This window comes from Xenia sp. Carnegie-2017, unplaced genomic scaffold (genome assembly GCF_021976095.1).
Source record: "Xenia sp. Carnegie-2017 unplaced genomic scaffold, XeniaSp_v1 HiC_scaffold_24, whole genome shotgun sequence".
Taxonomy (NCBI): domain Eukaryota; kingdom Metazoa; phylum Cnidaria; class Anthozoa; order Malacalcyonacea; family Xeniidae; genus Xenia; species Xenia sp. Carnegie-2017.
In genome coordinates, this window is record NW_025813487.1 from 10,364,576 (window position 1) to 10,382,541 (window position 17,966).

The 17,966-nt window shown below is 35.8% G+C and overlaps 1 protein-coding gene and 1 pseudogene across 1 annotated transcript; both read left to right on the plus strand.

The window, feature by feature from the left end:
• The first annotated feature begins 1,326 nt into the window (after positions 1-1,326).
• On the plus strand, positions 1,327-2,985 carry LOC124451354 (UDP-glucuronosyltransferase 1A7-like). Its single transcript, XM_047001964.1, has one exon. The coding sequence runs from the start codon at positions 1,401-1,403 to the stop codon at positions 2,976-2,978; it is 1,578 nt and encodes a 525-aa protein (XP_046857920.1). The 5' UTR covers positions 1,327-1,400; the 3' UTR covers positions 2,979-2,985.
• Positions 2,986-5,890: 2,905 nt separating this feature from the next.
• LOC124452112 lies at positions 5,891-16,377 on the plus strand (annotated as a pseudogene).
• The last annotated feature ends 1,589 nt before the right edge of the window (positions 16,378-17,966 follow it).

Here is a 17,966-nt window from a genome sequence, read left to right on the forward strand (position 1 = left end):
TACCATGGAATAAGCTTAAATTGCTTTCTTCTTTTGCATATAAACCCAATTTCCAATAGTATTATTATAGTTTCACTTTGCAAGTAGGAACCAAAATGGCGGCTCCGCGCTCGCCCCAGACCGTTTGTCCCAACTCTTATACTATAGAGCAGGGGTCTCCAAACTTTACAGCCAGAGGGCCGCATGAACTTTCATCCAGCATGTTGAGGGCCGAAGAATATAAAAAATTTCCGCGTTATCCTTCAGCTTTTTAAATTTCGCAGTGTGCTTGAAACGGAAGTAGGAAGTTGGGAGAAAAATTAACGTAAGCCACTCTTGCTAGTTGGCTTGCGACATAACGTAAACTTTCTGCACAAAATTTATTTTGTTTAATAATATTATTATTTTTTCTGAAGTCCCTCTGCGGGCCGGATTGAGAAGCCGAACGGGCCGCATCTGGCACGCGGGCCGTAGTTTGGAGAGGGCTCTGGTTTGCACTGATCTGTTTTGGAAAACTCCCAAACATCTTATCGGTTTGCATAAGCCAGTGCAAACATCTTTTGATTGCTAATTCCGTCAATTAAAGTGCTCATATGGTATGTGAGCCAGCCCAGTTCACGAACAAGCCGGGATCTTAGTAAAGTGGGATGAAAATATTCTATATAAACAAAAATTCCCCACTTTGTCCCAGTAAACCGGGATAACAACAACACAGCGGACATTTGACATGAACTCTTCATCGAAAATAGCGTAAAGGAGTGAGATTGTATCAAATGAGTTGCAAGAAGCTGCAAAAGATATTAATTGAATCCAACGAGAAAGAGGCTCAAAGTATAGCATCATGTTCCTGGTTTGCCATCTTGAACAATTCCTATGTTTTAATAGATGGGTCCCACTTTTCCCATGCAATGTGTGCCTGCTAGGTAAAATGGCCAAAAATAGACTTGTATGTTGGATTAAAACTGGATTATGATTACTATCATAAGCCTGATGATTTTATACGAAATAGATTTCAAAACACAGCCTGGCAAGCAAAGCCATCCTAGCCAGCGGGGCTGTTCCGCCACATATTAACCGGTCATTAAAACTGAATTTGTTATTTTATACCAACATATTCTTTGAATCAAATTAGTTATATTATCAAGCCAATTTTTATCAAGAGAATGAAATATGTTATTCGATAGAATAAAATGAACACGAATTGGTTGTTTTGTATATGACATGAGTCATAAAAGATCGCAATAAAACGCCTCAACTTCACAGATTTGATATTCTCATAATAAGCCAAGCGGGATTTCCCCGACAGACACGGTGCAGACTTAATTTCCACGACCCCATATCATTGTAATTTCCGACAAGAGTTGAGAAGCAACTGCGAGCAAATCATCAGACCGAACAATAACAAAGTCTGCCTACCAATTATGAATTTTGTTGGTTTGCTTCGTAATTTATTAATTTGTTATTATGCATTGCTTGCGGCGAATGAGATCCGCGCTGCAAACATCGTTGGCTTTCCTGTGGACGATTATTACAGCCATCAAAATAGCATGAGAATCGTCGGTAAAGAAATGCTGAAGCGGGGACATCGCTACACGCAAATTGTACCGCATTTTATAGAAAGTCAATACCAGGATATCGATTTGATTGTTTTTAACACTTCGGTTACCCAGGACGATTTACATGAGGTCATGTTTGCATTCATCAATATTGGTGACGACGTGCAAAGCTTGAAGGGCTCTAATGATATTTACAAAGCCATGAAGAACCACGAGTTGATGGAACAACGACATTGCGCAAGTCTTTTGGGAAACGAACGTATAATGGAAAAACTCAAAGATGACACAGACATTCTCATTTGCGATCTTGCAAACCATTGTTGTTTCATACTAGCTTATATATTGAATGTCAGTCGAGTCGATATTAATATTATGGGTTTAATGCCCATCGCCATGTTCCGCAGTCAGTGCCAGGCACCGGTTTATTTATCACAGGATGCGCTCTTGGATGAAAACGATCCCAACAATTTTTCATTTTTTAATCGTCTTGCGACATTAAAGCGTTACGTGGACCAACGAACAGCATTTGATTTTTATGAATATTCTGAAGCATTGATAAGAAAATACGGTAAATCATCCCCGTCCAATGCAATGGATGCCTTCAAGCCACGAGGACTTTTACTCATCTTTCATGATTTTGCATTAGAATATCCACGACCCTTGGGCCCACACATTAAAGTTATCGGGACGCTTACTGCCCGTCCTCCAGAAAAACTCTCTGCAGAATTTGAGCCTTTCATGAATAAAAGTGATATAGTCGTTTTAGTGTCGTTTGGGACGAGCCTAGATAATTTGAGTAAATCTTTCTTACAGAGAGTTACTGAAGGACTTGGTAATTTATCAGTACCTGTCTTGTGGAAGAAATCGGAAAACTCGCATCCTCCACGCGTGCCTACAAATGTTAAGCTTGTGGACTGGATTCCACAAAACGACATCTTAGGTCACGTGTCCACCAAAGTACACGTCACGCATTTGGGTTTAAATAGTTTTCTTGAATCTGTTTATCACGGTGTACCCATAGTAGGTATTCCTTTTTTATTTGATCAACCAAGACAAGCCGCGATTGTACAACTCAAAGGCCTTGGCAAAATCTTAGATCGTCATACGATGACGCCAGAAGACCTGACAGCTACCGTAAATGAAGTATTGTCAAATAAGAAATACGAAGAAAACGTGAAACGTGTTTCAAAACTTATGAAGGACCGTAAACAGTCGCCAGTAGAGGAAGGCGCCGATTGGATAGAGTATGCATTACGTCATGACGGAGCAAAACATTTAGTTAGCGATGCGTTGTATCTACCCGAGTACAAGTTGTATTCCGTTGATATTTTTCTATTTATGTTTTCTGTATTTGTTCTTATCTTTTTCGCACTTCTTATGATTTGCTGTGTAATTTACCGAAGCATAAAAACAATATCTTTCTTAAAATATAAGAAATCTTAAAGCCAAACACCAAGGTCGGGTCATGACGTTTTTAGCAATATTGATTTAGAAAAATTGCAGGTTTTATGCCCAATATTTAATAAACAATTAGCAACTGTAATAGATTGAGCTACTTCGATCAAAGGATATCGGACACTTAGTTGCATTGTATTCATTGGCATTTTTGTAAGCTCACAGGCGTTAAAACCGGGGGCATCCTTCTTGCATATAAAGAGTGATACTCATTCAACTTGACATATTATCAACATTGTTATACTATGGTGGCGCAATCTTGATTGTTATTGTCTAAGAGCCTACAAATAATTCTCAATGTCATGCCAACTACGAAACATCGAAAGTTTTTTGCAGATGACTTAATTTTTAATGTGACAACTGTAAACACAGGAAAACTCGCGAGACGTTAGAAAAATTGAATCAGCCTTATTAACATAGTTTGCACAACATGGAACAATTTTTACATTGCTTAATATTGTCAAGGGGGATGAAATGATGTTTTTTCTTGCAATGAAAAGAGAAAAAAGGCAGTTTACAGAAAAAAGTATCTTTTTTGTTTGTACATAATAAGGGTTGTATACATCAAAGACTTGAATAAAAGTATTTATTCGAAATCCAGTCAACTTTAAAAGAGCAATCTTCAAAGGTGGTTTTTTTCCATCTCATACTAGTAGCAGATGTATGGGGAATGGGAAAATATGATTTTATAGTGAAGTCACTGACTTTAGTTAAAGGCACACGCATGCGAAACAGCATACTCATATGAGAATGTGCTATTAATTAACTTACAACTTTTTCTTTAATTACAAAGCTATTTGCCAACTGCAATGCTTCTGCCAAACATAAAATGTGAGGGAAAAGGATAACATATAACACATCTTATTTTGAAAGAAGTAATAGCACCCATTTTAAAGATTTCATTAACTACTTGGTTAGCAGGAGTATAGTGCGGCATTTTCAACACTTTTTGAACAGTGTACTACTTTAAAAAAAGTTAAACTTTTTCAAAGAAGATAATGGTAAACACCTAATTCGAATTTTCTTTGAAGATATAAAGATAGTATATATTAAAGACAAAGTGCATATTACCAATATATTTTTCCGAAAAACTGATGAATATGGTGTTTTCAGGGGCGGCCAAGTTTGCAAAAAATCCATACAGCAAAAGTATTCCTACTTATTACATTTCACTCAATATTTAATGTTGAAACTTTGATGAAACCAAACAACTTGGCCAAACTGATGCCACATGAGAACAGAGCACCCATATATGAGTCAGTAACACATGACACAAGCACAAATTCTATTAATAAACATACAATTACTAATATTGAGCATTTATTTGTAGACTTTTTATTTCTAAAAGAATTGATTACCTTGAAAACACATTAAACATAGAGTAGCTGTTTGTACACCCACAGTTATGTACGTATATTATACATACTATACATCAAGCAATTAATACAATATTTATACATCGTTCAATTTTTCCCTGACCAACATAATAAGAATTACATAATTGAGGTAGAAGATTGAGAAAGTCTGCGATGTCATTACTTACTCTGGCTCTTGAAAAATGTAGCTTCAAATGTTCCCACAGGACCCACACAAGAACTTAATCTGGTTTAGTTAATACTATCATTAACACGACTCCTTTCCATTTTCACTGCCCATTCTAAAGGTTCCTTTAGACGAAACAAGGAAAAAACAATGGATAAAAATACAACTCGCAAGGATTGGTACCCAAGCAAAACTTCTGTTGTGTGTTCAGATCATTTTAGGGAGAGTTGTATTGATAGATGTAACATAAAGTGACCTTGAAACAAACTGCAGTGCCAACACGATTCAAGAAATACCCAGCATATGTGCAAAAAGCACTTTAGCTCGAAAAAAGACGTAAGCGGCCATCATTAAGAAAGACGAAAAGAGGCAATTGTCAGCTGATAGAAGTTGAAAACGCAGAAATTAGAAATCTATAATTAGAGGAAGTTTCATTATATGATGTTAAAGACGATGGTCCACCAACAAAAAAGCAGTGCTCAGAAGAAAATGGAAACTCCAATTCTTTCAGTAATGTGGAGCAGAATTTGAACAGGAGCTAAAAATAAAAAATAAAAAGTTCAGTCTTTAAAAATAAAACTAAAATCTTGCCACCAACGATCTAGGAGCTTAAAAAAAAGTAGCTTCTATGAAAGAAATTGTTAACTTCCTCAAGCAAAACAATCTAGTTTCAACTAACTGTGAAGAAATGCTTAGTCAGACATTTAGTGGTGTGACTTTGGCACTAATGAGAAGAATGACAGCAAAAAAGTCAAGAAAGGGATAGCGATACTCACCAATGTTGAAATCATTTGCATTGACTTTAAAATTCTGCTTAAGCATATGAGTTTGTGAGAAAAACTTTCAACAAAGCACTAGCAATTTGACTCTGAAGATGACTACCGCTAAGCCTGTCGAAAGATCAGTCAACAACAACAAAAACAGTCCTTCTCAGGACTATACCAACCTGGACGATCGACATTTACAAACATGTAACGATACTCCCGGGTTCAAACCATTTACTTTAAAGCACTACCAAGTCAATCACAAATTAGACGATGGTATGGAATAGTTGCTGCAGACCCAATATTCAAAAAACCAGCTTATAACGCCCTATAAGTTAAGGTAGAAGAAGCTAAAATAATTGGAAAGATGTTGTCTGCTCGCAGATGTTAGATGAAATGGCTATAAAAAAGCATATTTCATGGCATTGTAAAAGATATCATGGCTATGTTGATATTGGAAATGGTGTCACAGATGATTCGTTACCTGCAGCAAAAGATGCATTGGTCTTCATGGTGGTCAGTTTAAATGAATCCTTGGAAGTCCCTTGTGGTTAATTTTTAATAGATACTCTTGGTGGTATACAACCTGCTAATATGGTGAAAGTCTGCATTCAGCGTCTACATGATGTTAGTGTTAAAGTGATCTCAATATCATGTGATGGTCCATCTTGTCATTTCTCTACGTTATCTTTATTGGGTGCAACATTGAAGGCATCTAGCATGATTCCATGTTTACCACATCCACAAGATCAAAAGGAAAAAATTTATGTGCTACTAGATGTATGCCACATGCTAAAGTTGGTTAAAAATTCACTAGCAGAAGGGGTTATTCTCATAGATAAAGATGGAGGAAGGGTCCAATGGCAGTATTTAGTTGAGCTTCAGAGGTTACAAGAAGCAGAAGGTCTCCGACTTGGTAATAAGTTGAAAATGGCTCATATCTAATTGAAGCAACAGAAGATAAAGGTCAACTTAGCTGCTAAAGCTATTAGTTCCAGTGTAGCTGATGCCATTGAGTACCGTTCAAATGAGTTAAAAATTCCTCAATTTCAAGGAATGGAAGCAACAGTTAAATTCATACGTGTTTTTGATCACCTCTTCGACATCCTGATTTCCAGAAATCCTCTAGCTAAAGGATACAAGTCACCACTCAGCATGTAAAACAAAAACCAGTGGAATCCATTTCTTGGGGAGGCATTTGAGTATATACTACGTCTAAAAAATTTCCAAGTGGTGAAACCATGCATACATCTCGAAGAAAGACTGGATTTATTGGATTTTTAGTAGCAATCAAGAGCATACAGCTGACGTTCAATGAGCTTGTTGAGACCCACGATGCTCCACTTAAATATCTTCTTACCTACAAATTTAGTCAAGATCATTTAGAATTCTTTTTTGGAGCAGTGCGATCAGCTGGAGGATTTAACAACAATCCTACAACTCAACTATTTACAGCTGCATATAAGAGGCTTCTTTTATGTAGCCAAATAAAAAGTGACAATGGAAACTGTGAAAAGAGGATCCTATAGATATTAAAGTAAATGGTTTGAGCCCGGGAGTATCGTTACATGTTTGTAAATGTCGATCGTCCAGGTTGGTATAGTCCTGAGAAGGACTGTTTTTGTTGTTGTTGACTGACGTTTCGACAACCTTAGCGGTAGTCATCTTCAGAGTCAAAAAAAAAAATTTGACTCTGAAGTTGACTACCACTAAGGTTGTCGAAACGTCAGTCAACAACGACAAGAACAGTTCTTCTCAGGACTATACTAACCTGGACGATCTACATTTACAAACACCTATATATATTATCAGTGTGGTTTCTGATAATTGCAACACTCAAAACAACACCAATACCATTGCAAGTGCTTTACTAATGCGGAAATATGATTTAACTAAAAGAAATCCAGTTCAAGCAGATCACGACTATTGTGACTCACCTATTGTTTCAGCCATATCAGAATTCAAGAGAGCATTAATTTCCTATATTGCTGAATATGTCGCGAAGAAGCTGAAGAAACAACTAGACTGTCACAACTGCTGTACTTCTCTTGACTCTGATACATTCATACCAAATTTTTAAAGTTGAAAGAACGACGCAAGCTCTACAAACCAACACAAAGTGTTGTTCAGATTTTCGAAGAAACCGAGAAGTAATTTGAACGAATGTTAGAGGCAAATGATGGCAATTTTCAACTAGAAAAAAGGCTTGTTCATGCAATTGCAGCCTCAGTATTAGGATCCTGTAGGATATCCACGTTGTTTAAAGAGCTCCATCATCATATGCTTGATACAACAGTTAAAAAACAAACATATCCACAGCTTGATTACAAACATCGGGAAGATTTACAGTAAAATTCGATTGTACCATATTGGAAAAGAAAAGACACAAAATCAATGTGGACAAATAGTAAGGAAGAAATTGAATGAACAAGTTCTTTTCAAACATCAATAAATTAGGATATCACTCTACCTGGGCTCAGATGTTCACCGCTCATTTTAAGCCAGTCGTTTTATGTTTTCACTGTCAACCGTACACTCTGAATAAGGCATCCATCGAGTGCCGAACTTGCAATCGCAATTTTCAGGCGTTACAAAGCCAAGAAGATAGAAATTTTGTGGTTAAAACTTTTTACCGGTTATTCTGTTCACGAGAGAGAAGTTAGCTTATTTGTTATCATTGCTATTTTGCTTCTTTTCATGCAATGGGCAATGGCTTTTTTCGCCACTACTGTAGGATTTTTACTTGTTTCTTTAAAAAAGTACATATTAAATCTCTGGATATTTACGGATTTTCTGTAATTGAGTTTTATATGAAATTTCAAAAAGACTCAAGTCTGCATAGGTTTGGTAAATGAAAACAAACAATATTGTATAGAAATTACTTTAAGTAACCTTTTTGTGATGTTCTGAAGTGCAACTGCATCAAATACTTGTACAGTTGTAGCACATTTTGATTTTGTTGTATTGATATATGAATTGGGCAAAATGCAAATAATCATCAAAACACTTATGCTTCCAATAGTGTTTATAATTGATTTGTAGTTTTAATACTTCTACCTTTCTTTTTCACTTTGTTTTGTTTTTTTCTATCTTTGCAATAAAAGTGCACTATAATTTGATTGATTAACACAGTTTTCACCTCAATAATAAATTTCATAAGCAGTTGGTAGTGCATTTTGTTCTCTGAGTATCCACATCTGGTGTTTTGTCCATACATGAATGATGAAGTCCAAGTAGATATGTCATAGCAAGGCAATAAAACCAAATGAATTACATACCTATAGTGTACTTTTATGCTAGAAGCTTAAAAGCTTTTTAGAAATTATAAAGTTATTGGATTATATTAACCATATATCATCAATCTCTATAAACAAAAACAGGAAAACATCAGTATATTTGGCGTTCAAGTCAGTCTTAAAAAATACGATCTTTAATATGTATTTTATGGCTTTTCAAGTGCATGTATAATTGCTTTTCAATCGTTGACGGACTAACAAAACAAACACCTACCTCACCTGAGAGAAGCGATATGTTCCTTCTTGTGGAAACTACGACATACAACAATTGAACGATTGAAGTGTTGGCATTATAAAAGAAATGCCAAAAAAGAATCGTCACAGAATATGGAACTAACGCTATCCATATTCTGTGATATCGTGTTTGTTTTTGAAAAATTCTTTATAATATACTATAGACACCAGGGGGAGGTCGAGAATATTATTTTTCTGCAAAGCGATCATTTCAGCGGAAATATGTCCTTTTGCCGCCATTTTTTTGGCATCCTCGCCCCAGTAAAGTTAGCCGCTCTAGTTATTATAAAACTCAATGGTTGCAAATTGAACATTCCAAGATGGCGGCTCAAGCGGGCAAAAGAGCTATATTTTCTATTACGAAAATGAGTTTTTTCGCATTTTTCGTCGTTGTACCCCTTCCATCCTAGATCTAGCCACATTTTTTGGAAATAGGAGGACATTTCAGGGTTTTTTGATGTAAACTTGGTTACATCAAAGGAATAACAGGACAAATATCGCTTCGTCAAATTGTTAACGAATTGTCACCTGAGTCCAATGATAGCAGTTTCTTAAGTCTTGACTTATTCCAGACATTTTTGTGAGAAGGAAATAGCAAAAAGTTAAAAATATTGTTGTGTGCTTCTTGGATCTTTGATGTAAACCAGAAAGGGCAGAAACAGCCGAAGACCTTAATAGTCAAAAGTCAAAACACTTGAGGCTCAGGAGTCGGCCTGTTGCTTTTCACTACCCACAGAGATGGACAGGTCAAATCTACATTTTTTGAAACTACACAGTGCATGTGCATGGTGAAGCAGGTTGACTTATTACTATTTTGCCAAAGTTATGATAGGTTTGGTCAACTGGACAATATTTATTGGCTTTTGAATGGTTTTACAAGTTTGTATGGGACTAGACTCTTGAAGTTTGACTCACATTGTAAATTTCAGGTGGCAAAAATCACCCCAAATTGTGGTAATTTTTACCCCTGTCAATGAGGTAAACGAATGTGGGATAGTAATTACCCTGTTTCTAGGGTAATTCAAAATCAAGGTATAACAATTTACCCCATTTAATAGGGTAATGAAAAAGATTAAAATAATTGCCCTGTTTTTGGTGTTCCGGTAATAATTACACCTAAAAGTGGGAGAATTTCTTTACGTTGAACATGGGGTAAACAGAAGATGGGGTAAATCAAAGTAGGGGGTAAAAATTACTACCTACCTCTTGGGTAAAACTACAATTGATAAAACAAATATGGTGGATTTTCAAGGAGTGAGCGTAGCGATGCATTCTTATAAATGAGTTAAAATTATTATTTTTAAAGAGCAGGTGTATAATATGCTACGATGAACTTTATAAGATAAAACTAATTTTATGGAGAAGAAGAGGTACATGTGCTCATGTCATGTTGGAATAATACGTAGGCTTTCAGGTGAGTTTAAACCGGAATTTTCATTAATTTGTATTAATACAACAATGACATAAAAAATTATGCACCGTTACACTAACAATGCACTTTGTACATGCTACATGCGTTATATATCCGTAGATGTCCACCGTTATATATCTGTAGATATCCACCTTGACATTCATCATTAAAACTCGGGTATTATGAACGGGAAACAAAAACAATACTCTCACTTAAATTGCTAACCGTTGGTTCCAAGAAAATTTGTCACAAAAACTAAATATAAAGGCTAATTTACGAAGTGCCGGCAATGAGATGATAACGATATGAAAATGGCTTTTACTACAGAAATGTTCCTCCTCATTATGATCAACCCACAACACACAGTTTTACATAAATTCCATGGATAGATATCCATTTTGATTTAAAGAGTTTCATATAAAATGTTATTCAGCTGGTTTACTTCATTGTACGTATATTTTTTTACTTTTTGCTTATGAATATGTTGATTGAGTTATTACGTCCTTGGTAATTAATGTCATTGGATGCACTTTGTTGTTTTCATAATAGATCATGATACACAAACTCAATAGCATTACATTTTGAACATAGCATCTTGTCACAACAATAGTAATTTATATATATAGTTCATCAAAGTACATGGATTGTTTTTTGTTACATATTTCAATTGTATACCATTTGTACTTATATAACTTATAATTTGATATTTCAATTTGATATTTTTTGTATAAACTGAAAGCACAATTGGAATTAAACACAGAAATTTTTCTAAACTCTGTTTATGTAAGAAGCAAAGACATGTTATTTCCAGCATTTGTAGAAAAAGAATGTAATAGTATATTTTTACAAGGAGCTAAATCAACATTGGTAAATGACTTGTTTAGCACCAGATTTATAAACCTGTAAAATGTGAATCTATGGTATATTACTCGACTGTTTGGTGAGTATTTAACAAGTCAAGTTTCTTTGGTAGACCACATTTCACTTTATACTGTCTGTCAGCCTTTTACGTTCATCTGTTAATTACTTAACATGCTGTTTTAAATTTTTATCATTTGAAAAAAAATTCTGTTCACTTATAAATTATGGCTTATCATAATAGCTTTAATCATATCGGGAAATGCAAACATTTAGTTCTTGCAAAATAATGATTTGCTACATGTTTGTAAATGATGATCGTCCAGGTTAATAAAGTCCAGAGAAGGACAGTTTTTGTTGTTGTTGACTGACGTTTCGACAACCTTAGCGGTAGTCATCTTCAGAGTCAAATGAGGAGTAAACGTCAGGTTAGCCGTATTTGTTATCTGGTTTTTACGTCATTGTATTGTGTGTACAGGAAATGTGTATTGTCATTGTGGATTAGTGTGAAGTGAAATATTTTATTTTTAGTTGTGATGTGTGATTTAGGTGTGATGTTTTTAGTTGTAATGTGTGGGTGTCAATTGTGTATTGTCATTGTGAATTAGTGTGAAGTGTAATGTTTTTAGTTGTTCTAATTCACAATGACATTACACAATTGACACCCACACATTACAACTAAAAACATCACACCTAAATCACACATCACGACAAAAAATAAAATATTTCACTTCACACTAATCCACAATGACAATACACATTTCTGTACAATACAATGACGTAAAACCAGATAACAAATACGGCTAACCTGACGTTTACTCCTCATTTGACTCTGAAGATGACTACCGCTAAGGTTGTCGAAACGTCAGTCAACAACAACAAAAACAGTCCTTCTCAGGACTTTATTAACCTGGACGATCATCATTTACAAACATGTAACGATACTCCCGGGCTCAAACCATTTACTTTATAATGATTTGCTTTGATGTAATGTTTTAGCATCTCTTTGATAACACATTCATATTGCAGCAGACACTCTACAATCTCATGCAACACATTAGGTGGTAGACCCCCAACAAGGTGATATAACGGCTATCAGCCATTCAAAAAAGACCTGTGAATGAAGCCATATTCTTAGAAACCATATTTTTTGTTTGTATGCTTATTATATCTTTTCAGTTTTTCTATGATCATAAAGACTTGTTACTTTTTGTTGATTGTGTTGATGGCCTAAAGAATCCTATATAATATTCTAAATTCTGTTACGTAAATATTCTGTAGTATTGTTCCTGCTATGCCACATTCATTTCCATATTCTATAGAATTTGAAGATCCTATAACATGTTCCATGACATACAAAAATATGACTGATTTAGTAACATATACATTAGCATATTTTCATCAATTTTTCGAATATGAGTTTATTTGTGTAATATAAGTTAAAAAGCAATGTAAGGTGGCTCATTTCAGTATTTTTTAGTTCGAAAATCAGCGATTTAACTCTGTATTTTTAATACCGTCAATAGGGAGCTTTAGCAAGAGTACGACTACGACAACGAGTACGAAGTTTGACCGTGTAATTGAATACCACTAGGAAGTCTGTTGTCGTTGTCGTTCCGTCAAAATTTAGTTTTAGCTATAAACAACAGAACGAGCCTTTTTATTGTGAAAATACCAACGTTTGCGAAGCAGCTACGGCGATCGTGACTAAAACACCACACGAGTACATACGAGTACATACGAGTACATACGAGTAACATACGAGTACATACGAGTGAGATACGAGTACATACGAGTAACATACAAGTACATACGAGTAACATACGAGTACATACGAGTGATATACGACTATTTTCAAGACGTCGACTTGATCGTCTTTAATACTTCGGTTACGCACCATGAATTGCGTAAAGTTTTCGCAGCCTTTGTCAATATTGGTGACAATGGTCAAAGTCTGAAGGGCTCTTTTAACATTCAGGAAGCCTTGACGAACCACCAGTTGATCGAACAACGACATTGCGCAAGTCTTTTGGAGGACAAAATCATTATGGACAAAATCAAAGATCATACAGACATTCTGTTATGCGATCTTCATAACCGATGTTGTTTCATATTAGCTTACATATTAAATGTCAGTCGTGTTGATATCAGTGTTTGGGGGTTAAAGGACACATGCAACATAAAATTCGAATTGTTATTTTTGTACTTTACATAAACTCCAACTAATAGTTCGCCAAAGTTTGAGACTCTAAGGATAAATATTTTTGAAGATATGGAGGTTTAAAGTTTATGCTTCACTGGATAACGTATTGAAAATGCCCGACGAGCTAACGACGGCTACCGATTGGAAAAAGGTCGTTGTGACGTAATAGTTGACATTAGCTAAACGCGGTCAATTGCGCGCCTCGTTCAAAATATATTGGTAACTTCTTTGCCTGCATTAACAACACGACAATTTAGCATTGAAAATATGGTTTATTGTGCCGCATTTAATTGTAAAAACGGTTCTTCTAAGAACCACCAAACGCAGCAAAAGGGTTCTTTTTTTCGTTTCCCGAAAACAAGCGCATGCGAGATATTTGGATTGAAAAAATCCGACGCAAAAATTTGAAGCCAACAAAGAGCTCAAAATTGTGCTCGCAACATTTCGAGAGTTCGTCCTTCGTGCAAAATTTTGAAGCGATGCAATCAGTAGGATGGACAGCAGGACGGCTTCGCCTTAAGGATGCTGTACCCAAGATTTTTGAATACACTGTGGTCTGGAACCCACAAGTGTAGCATCTAAAAGGAAGCAGCCAACAAATGTTAGAACTGCATTTGAGAAGAGACGAAGGCAAGAGGGGATTATTATAGTTATAGTTAGCAATATTTGTTTACATTTATCAAAAACTAAGCTATATAGCATTACCAAATTGAGGACAATTTTATAATTTTATATTATTGACGACGTTCTTGCAGAACATGACGACTTTCATGTAGGCAACGACCACGGTGTGTCGACATCAGCTCGAAATGTTTGTGCGTTTTACCTCAAAGGAAGTTTCTCTAAGATAAAAGATGTCAAAATAAATGTAGACAGCGAAACACAAACATATACAGTGGTAACTAATTCAGACTAATGTCATTTGATCTTTTCTTTGTTATTTTAACTCATAGAAAATTCCTTGTACCTTAGAAGCGCAATGTGAAATGCCAAGCAGCCATAACAATCCGTCTGCAAAAACACGTAAGGTCAAGAACCACTCAAACAAAAGTGCCAAATATGATAAGTAGAGGTATAGACTTTCCATTTCGGCCGTTTTGATTTTTGTGAAAAATCCAGCAATACGATAATTTTATGCTAAGGTACGGAGGTTGAGTTAATTTCAACAAAAAATCACAGCACACAGACGACGTCATGTGAAATTGACCATTTTGAGGATAGCGCTGTATGGTCTGATAGAGAAAGCACGTCGACGATGAGCAATAGCTACAATGGGTCAGACTCTCACTCGTTTTCTTCACTCTCAGGCCTAGGTCCAATGTCATGTGTGTACACGACCATAGCTGTTTTTACGACAGCTTCGTTTGTACACACTGTGGCAAATTCTTCCTCTTGTGTGATACAAATATGATCGCCATGTATCCGAGGATCAGTATTGTTTAACTCTTGGCAACCTATACTTTCCCGTCCTGTACTCATGACCACACAAAAGCCACACTCGCACCTAAAAGATGAAAAAATTGTTTTTACTTTGGGAAAAACAATGAAACATCAACAAAATGCAACTAACCATTCAACATTTCCAATTCTGTGAATGTATTCATCTTCCGATGATGAAGAATTGTCATTACTATGACCACCTTGCGCGTAGGCCAAAGGCTCAAACATGTAAGGTTGAACCTCATTGTTGTTGATGACAATATCATAATCGGCTTCTTCTTCAGAAGACTCCATTAATTTTTGATAAATAAAAAACAGTAATAGCAAACTACCGAAAGCCGTGCAAGCACTGCGTGCAAGTCGTAGAACGATATAAGAACGATTCTTGTTTATGTCAACTAATACGTCACTCTTTCCCAGTTCCCAGACTTAAACAATCTCACGGCATTTTAGCAATGGTCATCGAATATCGTGTTTTTACCAATTATAACTCTAAATATCTTTTGAAATATTTTGCGGACGACTTTGAAACTTGGTACGTCTTATTTTCACGCTATAGGCATTACAATAAAATAAAGTTGTCTTCTAGCTTGCATGTGTCCTTTAATGCCCATGGTCAAATACCGCAGTCAAAGTCAGGCACCGATTTATTTGTCCCTGGACACGCTTTCTGATGAAAACGATTCAAACATACTTTCATTTTTTAATCGTCTAGCGACTTTAAAGCGTTACGTTGACCAAAGAACGATGTATATGAGATATTTTGAAGCATTGATAAGGAAATACGCCAAATCGTCATCGTCCAGTGCAATGGATGCCTTCAAACCACAAGGCATTCTTCTCATCTTTCACGATTTTGCGTTGGAATATCCATGACCCATGGTTCCACACGTTAAAGTTATCTGGGCACTTACGCCTGCCCTCCAGAAAAGCTTTCTGCAGAATTTGAAGCTTTCATCAATAAAAGTGATATAGTTTTAGTGTCGTTTGGGACAAGTCTATTTAATTTGAGTAAATCTTTCTTACAGACAGTTACTGAGCAACTTGGTAATTTATTAGTACCTGTCTTGTGGAAGAAATCAGAAAACTCGCATCCTTCACGCTTGCCAAAAAATGTTAAGCTTGTGGATTGGGTTCCACAGAACGAAATGTTAGGTCACGTGTCCACCAAAGTATACGTCACTCAACTGGATTTAAATAGTTTTCTTGAATCTGTTTACACGGTGTACCCATAGTAGGTATTCCCTTTTTATATGATCGGTCAAGACAAGCCGCTATTGTCCAACTCAAAGGACTTGGCACAATCTTAGATCGTCATACGATGACGTCAGAAGACCTCACAGCTGCCGTAAATAAAGTATTGTCAAAGAAGAAATACGAAGAAAACGTGAAACGTATTTCAAAATTGATGAAGGACCGGAAAGAGTCACCAGTAGAGGAAGGCACAGATTGGATAGAGTATGCATTACGTCATGACGGAGCAAAATATTTAGTTAGTGCTGCTTTGTATCTACCCGAGTACAAGTTGTATTCCGTTGATATTTTTCTATTTATATTTTCTGTATTTTTTCTTATCTTTTTTGCACTTTTTATGATTTGCTTTGATATTTACCAATGTGTAAAAACAACATCCACCTAGAAATATAAGAAAGCTTAAGACAGCAGCGCAAAGTCTAGACGTTTCTCTGACTGTTTTACTCATAGCAACATTGAGTAAGATTAATTGTAGGTGTTTCGTGCTAAATGTCCTATAAATGAAAATTGTTCAAGGACTTTTTATTTTTATTGAAGGATATCTGAAGTTTAGTTGCATTAAGGTCACAGGCGCACGCGAGTTTTATAATTTCGGAGAGGAGAAGCAGTAAATATTTTCGCAACTTATAAATGACAATGCAATACCGATGTCACAGGACATTAGGGCTCACAAAAATCACCCTCTCACATTCATATTTCACAGGAAATCCCCCTCCCCCACCTCCCTTAAAAAGAAATGGTTTTACTTAATCTTATAATTCGGAAATAGTTAAGCGGTGTAAATGACTTGCAATTGGACCATTTTTTATAGTGATCAGGAGTTTTGTTACATGTTATATCGTAAAATATGTCACAAACTATGGTCACACTGGGCTATGCTGTAAAACTCTGTCAATAGACAAGTACAATAACTTTTTATTGTTAGCAGTTTGTTGCTTGCGTCTACAACACAGCCGTTACTAATTCGACTAGATGCGCCATTTTTGCAATAAGGACAATGTTTGGTTTTTGTTGACTGAATGTTTGCGAAATATGTGAGTCATTAAACCTTTGTGCTTTAGTGTTTGAAGAATATTTTTCTGAGTCGTTAGCTTTAGCTACTACCTATTCTCTATTAGTAGAATCATAATAGTATTCTATCGCAAATGCTTCAACTTGATTGCCTACTCTACTCCCCATCCAATTTTCAATAGATAGCGAGCAACAAAGCAATCGATAGCGAACAACGAAAAGAATTTCCGCTGTTTTGCGTTATTCCGGGTTTCTAACGCTAAACTTGATTGCTTACTTCATCACAGCACTGTGAGGTGCGGTGACTGGGTCGAGTTCATCGGACGTACATTAGAGAACATGCCGCTTTTTAACGCCGTATAATAGTGATATTTGTAGCAGAGTCGAGATATTCATATATTCTGTTGTGCCCTACTGATTTCTATTGAAAGTGATTTGAATTTCAAAAGAAATCAGTAGGGAACAACTGAATATATGAATATACACACCCCCCAATTAACATTCTAGTTAAGCCAAGATGAATGCTACAAGATGAACGCTACAAACTATTGATGCAGATTACAATTTTTGACAAAGGGCAAGCAAGAAGCAAGGTGGGGAAGGAATCCATATTCCATTTGATGAGATTATCAATGGCTCCAAAATTTTCAAGCTCAAAACGTTTTTTCAGTTCTAAGCCAGGTCATTTTAATTTTTCACTTAGAAACAGAATGAATGCGTGTAAACTTGTTGATTAAAGACTTAGTTTTAATAAACTTTGACAGGCTGTGTTTTGTGTGCTTAGAGAATGTTAAAGGACAATGGCAATGAATTTTTTTTTAATACGTTTGTCATAGATAGCTATGGAATACTTAATTTTGTGTTTCCGTGTCTCTTTTAAATTTTGCTGTCGAGAAAATTTGACATAAAGTTGAATCCTTATCCGCCATTTTTGAAAAAAAGCCTTATGCTAAATTATGCCGG